General features: G+C 37.2%; 1 protein-coding gene across 1 annotated transcript; it reads right to left on the bottom strand.

The window, feature by feature from the left end:
• LOC121401029 (protein FAM135A-like) lies at positions 1–1,471 on the bottom strand. Its single transcript, XM_041585426.1, has 3 exons — positions 1,276–1,471; positions 826–939; positions 1–496 (listed from the first exon to the last, which is right to left on the bottom strand). Exons 1-3 carry the CDS (start codon positions 1,406–1,408, stop codon positions 291–293), a joined length of 453 nt encoding a protein of 150 aa, XP_041441360.1. The 5' UTR covers positions 1,409–1,471; the 3' UTR covers positions 1–290.
• Between the last annotated feature and the right edge of the window lie 6,591 nt (positions 1,472–8,062).

Here is an 8,062-nt window from a genome sequence, read left to right as displayed (position 1 = left end):
GAATATATAAATTTTACAAATGTTTATATACAAAGTGCTGCATACAAAGGTATATTCAGTATAAGGAAATATACATGGATATATGCAGCGCTGTAAGTTAAAGATGTTTCTGGAATCATCTTCTTCTTTTGCCTTTGGTGTCAGCTCGTATAGTGTAGACTCGTACAGTGTAGAAGAGAAGTCAGCGTTGTTAGTTCATTGTGCAACAAGGTATTAAAGATTCTGCAACTCGATGTCTCTGGCACTTCAATAGCATTAAACATGTCGGGCATCAAATTTCTTCTATTCTTCTATTCAAAATATTTCAGGCCAGCATTGTGAAAGAAGTTCTCCAAAAATTGCCAAGATGAAACGAATGCGCAGTGGCCCGTACGTCCAATGAAAGAGTTGAATGATTTGGGCATATCAAAACTAACGTCGTATCTCACAAAGTTACAGTTCTTGTTGTTTAGAATAGGCTCAAGGGTGTTTCGGAGCATCTCAGTATAAACAGTTCCTGAAAAGGAAAACATGATTAATAAATATACGGGAGCCTTTCCATTACAGCAACAAACGTATCCAGCAAAGACTTGTGCACCTTCTTTATGTGCTGGAAATGTTTTAAATAAAATGTACAGCTAGAACTATTTAGCAGGGGTCAACTCTCCTCCAGCCAAGAGGCCTACTTTCCTTAGTCTGTTGTATGTTCTGTGATAAACAAACCTGTAAAGAATCACAGCAGTGTGCAAGGCATTGTGGGAGTCTTGGCTGGTGGAGAACTGGCTCCTGCTTCAATGGTGCATGTACTCCATTCAGTAGACATATGTTTAAAAGTGAGACCCTTACCTATCTCATCTCCCTTCAGAGCAGCTTTGCACATTTCAATACGAGTGGAGTGATAGGGAACAATGTGATCTTGTAACGCGCTCACTAGAATCACATTCTTGAAGTGCTCCAAGCCTGTAATACAATAATATTCACCATGAGATTCCAGAACAAGTTTAAGGCATCAATACAGACATGCCATGAAATGAAGGGATGATACTTTCAATAAGATACATTTGAAATCACTATTTTGCAATGTAAGTTACTCAAGAGTATTGGGTTCATATCAGGTCCATGGTGGCTGCACTTTAAGACCTGCAAATATCTTAAAATACTACCTCGCTGGTTATGGATAAAATAGTTTGCAAACGTTTCTAATAAAACTATCAAATAACTGAAGCTTTATTTTGGGATTTTGTACAATTTAATATACAGATGAAATCCATACAAAAGACGGGCCCAATGTCTTACCTGTTTTCTGGCTAAGTTGGTACAGGAACGTTTGTCTTGGGTCTTTGTGATCTGTGAATGCCATCTGCGATACGGAGACAGATTTATCGAACAGCTGCTCAAGCCACAGGCCTATAACAAAAGACATGCACATATTTATTAATTGTATTATATAAGAACATGCTAAAGTTAATTGAAATGTAGGTAAAGGTACGGAGTTATATTATCAGGAAACACACTGCATCTTAAAAGTTTCAAAATACAGCAACTTTCCTAACAATAATATTTTATATTTTTGACTTTTGTCCTGTCATAATGAGATATTACATTGTACTTGATGTAAATTAAGCATGGTTAAATCCATTTACATATATTTCTTGTTGTTTCTAATCAGTCAGTTACGTGTCAATAATAAAACAATGTAGCCAGTAAATCCCTACCAGTTTTAAACAGATTACTGCTGTGGCACATAAGACCCATATGTGGTCCACCAAAGGAGAGGAAAGTGTGCAGGTTTCCAAGGTAGGCTTCAAATTCAGGTCTCCACAGAGCTGCGCGTATTACCAGAGCGCCCAGAGAGAAGCCAATAAAGCTGCGGGGAGAGAAAAGTAACATTACTATAAGAAAATTCATACATATTAATTAATAAGTATAGAGGTTCTTGCTAATTACTGTACCTGATTCTGGTAATAATGAGCTTTTTGCTTGTTATGTGATCTAATATTTCAATTAGGAGACCGCTGGCCAAATAATCAATATCTTCAGAGGTGGAGTCCTGTAAAGAAAATACGAGAAGTAAAAAAGACATGCATAGAGACCAGCACTAATGAAAACATTGTAGTCGCCACAATTATTTAACGGCGTATAAAATAGCAATAATAAAGGGCCTATCTGCTAACAACCAGCAACAATAATCTTCTAAGACCTATCCACTTCCTGTCTTGTCGCTGCAACATTTTCCATGAAATGTGATCATATTTTTCTATATATCTTGGGATATCAAATCCCACAGAAGACGTTTTTGTCTTCTGATCGATCAATAATAGGGTTAATTTGTTTAAATATCAAAATGATCTTTATGGGCCCCCACTGCAACTGATCGTTTCATATTAATCATCAGTAAACTAAAAGCTAATAATAAAATCATATACTTCTCAGGAGAGTTACATTTTATCATCATTGTCTATTAGTTTACATTGAGCTGAGATGGAAATAATGTTTGAACAATTTCATATAGGAATAGCGATATCCCCCTCAGAACTCGATGCACAGACATGTCAGCGTACGTACCTTGTTGTACATAGACATTAGGAAGTCGGTCTTTTCATGTGTCACTCCACACTCGATGTAAGGTCTTACAAATACAAGATCATATTCGGAACCTAGAGTAGAAATAAAGCTGTTTTATTAACAGGGCAAGGCAATGTTATAGCTAGAACAAAACACCCGCACGTGTTGGTGTCAGAATTTAATCTTAAAATAGTTTTTTACTTACCAGCTCTGCCATGTACACAGACTACTAGATGTGTTCCGTCATCTTCACTACTGGCGTTGTCTTTGGAACCTACAATAAAATAACATCGAATAAGTCAATGTAATCAAAGTAATGCCCATCTTTCCTTCATAATGTAATGGAAAAATCAATGTTTATCTTACCAGTAGAACTGCTCTGATTTTCTCTGACTTTTCGCTTAGGTACAAGTTGCTCCCAAAGGAGTTTCTTTTCTTTGGATAATAATCTACACAATAAGAACACACAATGTTGGGTCAAGTAAAACTGTCCATTGAAACACAAAATAAAAGGAGCAATATTCGCATTTATTTTTGCTCACTGGGGGTGTTGTTGCTATTCTACTCTATGAGCTAATATTATAAGAAAATGATATGATGCATTTCTCATTAAACACAAGGGGTAACGTAGGCCCTGCCCTATAAGACCGTTGGGTCTCACATTACTTGATGTACATTTCTGTAGCTCACTTTTAACCCACTAAAGAAGAAAAGTTAATATCTTCATCTTTGTTACATATAATGATATAATTAGACATATTTAGAGTATATGATGCCTGAGGTAAATTTTTTCATGGTTTGTTGGAAGACCCGTATAGATATACAGTATTTGCATTTAATTTTATGAGATTGCATCAGAGAACATTCATTTTATTTAAGAATAACGATCTGTACAAAGCAGCAGTGGGGTAAATACTACTGTACCAGCCCCAGTAATCAATAGCAACCAATGAGATTCTCCCTTTCCAACAGGCAACCAGATGCTGATTGGTTACTCAAAGTCACTGGTCCTGGTAGAAAATGAACAACTTCTATTTCTATGTAATATTGTGCATAGTAAGTGCCCTGACTGCTGTATGTATATTTGTAGATAGAGAGATAGAAAGATAGAATTACTGTATGTACAATATCACATTCTTTACCTGATCCTGGATATTGTCAGACTGTTCGATTCTATGAGTTTTGCAATTTGGCTCAATAGACGATTTGCCAAAGAATCATATTCAACCAGAGTTTCATCCTATAAGCAAAACAAAAAAATATTATAAGTAATTTGAAATAAATACAGCATTGCCTTGAAAACCTAAGAATCAGAAGACCAACAGAGACTTAATACCTTGGGCATTCTAAAGACTATATTTTTAAGGCCCCTTTCCTCTAGCAACCTATAGGGTCTGAATTTAATAAAACAATTTAAACTCTCTTTCAGGACTCTGACACGACAAAGTAGCGTCAGCCCTCCCCCAGATTAGATTTCCTATAATCATATGGCTTCAATATTTTTATTGTTTCAATAGTCAGAACCAGCTATGCAGCAAATAGCAAAGGGCAAGCGGACAATATATCACGTAATCATTTCTCCCTCAGTTATTGATCTTGTTCCAAGTGCCGGCAACATACTGTACCTTGTTTCCTAGATGTCCGATGACAGCCGTTCTTCCACCGCGACATCCATATACAAAGGTAGTTATTACTTGCTCTTCTGTTGTACCTAGGGTAGAAATAAGTCCATGGTTATTGTTCAAGTTAAGGTAAAATATTTGTTATATTCATATTTCCCAAAGGAGAATATATAGTAAAAAGGTAATTACAATAAATAGGTCTCATCCTGATTTGCACAGATATTCCTTCGTTTGAGTCGTTGACTAGCTCCATGCTCAGAGTCAACTTCTTGGAACGGTTGTTGGAAAAGAAGCGACTTATCCATTCTCTCAGTTCTTTTTTAGCCTCAAGCAATCTAAAAAACAAAACCAAAAGATATATTTTTAGGTTAATACGAATATCTGTAGAACTAACACCACTGGGGGAAATCTAAAAATCCGGGTGAAAACACTTACCCCTTCCTCAGAGGATATGGCATGTCATGAAAGGAGGCACTTAAATCAGGATTTCCATCTGTTGCCATGATAGTACGGAATGACTTAAGTTTCTTGTGCGGATCTTTAGTACAGGCAACAGGGGAAGATTTAACATCTTCTGAACAATCTATAAAATCAAAATGTTTAATGTTAGTAGGAAAATGTTGGCACTTTAGAAATACGTATTCAAAAGATAGTGGATGGAAGGAGTTCTGGATGAACACCCGTGGATTCTTTCCATACGTACCAATTGCGTCAGGCTCTAAGTACCGGTCTTCAAAGATCACTGGAGCAGATTTCGATACAATGTCCGTGTCCAGGCACTCGAGAGAACTACTGACTTTTGGAGATTTTTTTACTTCTTCATAAATCTCTTTATGCCTTTGAGCGCTGCAATTGGAAACGGGTTCTTATAAATAATTATCTTATCTTAATAATCTTTATTATCTTTATTATCATAAAAAAGCTGTAGTATCCAAAAGCAACCAATCACATGATTTTAAACAGCTAATAATCAGACCAATAATATCTGCTGTTTGGTTGCTAAGGATACCAGACTTGTAGTAAATTTGTACCATTTATTACATTAGCATGACAAAAGTATGACATTTTCATATAAAAGTATCTCTTAGAGGTAAAACTGTAAAGGACATTCAGGGGGTTATTTATCAAAGTCCAAATTTATCTTAATAATCAAATCCGCTCTGGTTTTTTACGTTTATTTCTCATTACATTTTCCCGAAAATTTGCTTTGTGGGGAAAAAAAAATCAGATATTCATGATTTTTCCATCCGATTTTCACAATTTCTTTTGAATTTTCACCCGAAAACACAGTGCACATCAAAAAATCATTGGGACTTCTCCCATTGACTTATATGTAACCTCGACAGGTCTGAGATGCCAGATTTTTTTAGATTCTGACTTTTCCATCCTCAGGGTTTAATAAATTCTGAAAATTCATAATTTTTGTAAAAGTCTGTTTTTATAAAAAAAAAAAATCATAATTTTTTTTGTTTAGTAAATTATTCCAATGTCCATAAAAGTGTGTAAATGCAATATTCCCCAATCAGAGAACAACTGACTTCTCTAAATTTAAATATTTGAAGAAAACCCATTGTACTCACATTTTCTCATCAAATAAAATAGCTTCTTCTCGGGGATGGTCAGCAGAAAAGAAGAACTTCTTGAACTTTTCTTCCTATAAAACAATAAAAATAGACACAGTTCATAAGCACAATCTTGAGAGAAAACAACAGTATAAAACAATAAATGCAGCAACACTGACGAATGAAGGGCACAAGAGGAAAGCTGCATCTGCCCTAAATCCAATTCAGTCTGCTCCTTACCTTTATTTGCTGCTTTTCTGGTTTACTCTCCAAGGAGGATTGAAGAAATATTCCCCATAGATTGAGAAGTTGAGATGACAGTTCTATTAGGCTGCCATTTATTGCTTCTGGCAGATCATTGGCGTCTTCTATTTCCTATGGTTAAAATATTCAATAATCAATACATTGTGTAAACATGGAGAATACAGTATGTAAAGCCATTTTTTTAATACCCCAATATGGAAAGCAAACTTACCGTCACTTTGTCAGATAACTCACTGAGCCGGGCTTTCATATCAAGTTTTTCTGAGGAGGAAACAAAGACAATGCAAATGAGCAGTGAATCAACGGCTTTATATTACAATTCACTATAATGTTTTTTATATCTAAGAATAGAAGTTGTTCATATTCCCTTTCCCTCGTGGGTTACTTTGCTGCTGTGATGAAAAAAATGTAGTGGATCAGACTGGAAAGGAATGAGAGCCTTAGGATATAACAATGGTGTGACAGAAGAATCTAAGGACACAACATGCTGAGACTTCTTGGGAATTGTCCAGATGACCAATGTAATTCTCCAAGGTGGATTTAGAAAGCAAAGGGTTAATGTAATAAAACTTGTGCCACCGGGTCTACTAAGCCATAGTAACCAATGAAAAGGTACAATTCACTGGTCACCAGTTTAAAAACAAGCCTGTGATCACTTAGGTTACCAGACATGGTTCAAAATGAGCATCTTTTATTATATTAACCCACACGTCTTTCTACAAGTAATAATTCTTTACCTTTGCCTTTAAAGGCTGCGGCATACTGTGAGTCATGATCACTACTACTTGTAGCAGCAATGTAACCACCTGTTGCCCACCACAGGAAACAGCTCAATAAAATGAATAAGAAGTGTCTTGTTAGATTTGTAGGCAATAATTGTAGGTGCCCAGCTACTCGCAGTGCTTCCTAATGATGGTGAGTTACCTGAGATGAGTTTTACAACCAAAATGCCCCATTCGCCACTGATCTAATATTGAAGATACTAGAAAGGCCAGTGTGTAAATTAACAGTCACTTTGGGACACCTTAATGTGCACTTTGTATGTTAATACCCATAATCTTTAAACTTCCAAGAGGAAAGAATGTGTTAATTGACTCATCAATATCTATTATAAATTTGGGATGTCGGGCGCTCAGAGAAAGATCAATGTTTAAATGAACTAAGTTGAAAAAAACCTAACAGGCCAAATACATGGCACAAAGTAGAAGCAATCACATACCGAGCTCCAGCTTGAGTGAGGAAGGCAGCGTTTCTGATATGGAGGTGAAATAACTGTACAGTCCATCATAGGAAAGCAGCAAGCAGGATCGTAGCGTTGAGAGGAAACGGTATGCATGCTGCAAGTATTTCTCTTCGATCACGAAGCTTTTACCCTAAAATAGAGAAACAGAGGCATGAAGCAAGAAAGAAAGCAGAGGACACAAAGCAGTACAATATGGTGCCCTATTACCCCACAGCACTACTCTGCTTTCTTTTGCCAGTTACAGACATAAGTGCAAAGTGCTGGGGTTCAGGAGGAGGGAGGAATGCTGTTAGCAGAGCCGGGCCAACCCGGCCGGCCACGGCGCCGGCTTAGTGTGTGCTCAATTGTGTATGTGCGAAAGTACGCACCAGTGCGCATGCGTGAAACTACGCACATGCGCGCAAGCGCATTTAAATGCAAATTACCAGCGGCAGCCAGGGAGACACAGGACCGGACATGGGGTAGCCGAAAGAGCAGGTACGTGCCTGGCGCCCCCTCAGCTTTGCCCCCTAGGCACGTGCCTACTCTGCCTACCCCTAGTTCCGGCCCTGGCTGTTAGAGGGGCCTGGGGTTGATTGTGAGCTTTTGTTCTTATTTAAAATTACACTCACATAATTGTTTTTACCCCCTGGAAGGTTCACATACAAATTCATGTTTTTTACTTACGTCTGCTGCCAATTTCTTTTTGAAGTCTTTGCCAAAAATGACACTTTCCAACGTGGGTATTTTAGCCTTTGTCCACCGGTTAGGAAGAAGCCTTGTGAATACTGAGCTTTTCTCGGGAAAGCTATAAAAATAACAAATATAGATGGATGTATTATCTTGAA

The sequence above is a fragment of the Xenopus laevis genome, chromosome 1L, assembly GCF_017654675.1.
Source record: "Xenopus laevis strain J_2021 chromosome 1L, Xenopus_laevis_v10.1, whole genome shotgun sequence".
NCBI lineage: Eukaryota > Metazoa > Chordata > Amphibia > Anura > Pipidae > Xenopus > Xenopus laevis.
The sequence above is the reverse complement of the archived record's forward strand: the minus strand, read 5'-3'. Positions and strand labels throughout refer to the sequence as shown.

Excerpts from the sequence above, each read along its gene's own strand:
- LOC121401029 (XM_041585426.1), bottom strand. The coding sequence starts at position 1,408 with ATGTGCATGTCTTTTGTTATAGGCCTGTGGCTTGAGCAGCTGTTCGAT. Across the intron at positions 940-1,275 it reads CCAACTTAGCCAGAAAACAG|GCTTGGAGCACTTCAAGAAT; the intron begins GTAAGACATTGG and ends ATTGTATTACAG. Across the intron at positions 497-825 it reads TCTGAAGGGAGATGAGATAG|GAACTGTTTATACTGAGATG; the intron begins GTAAGGGTCTCA and ends TTTCCTTTTCAG.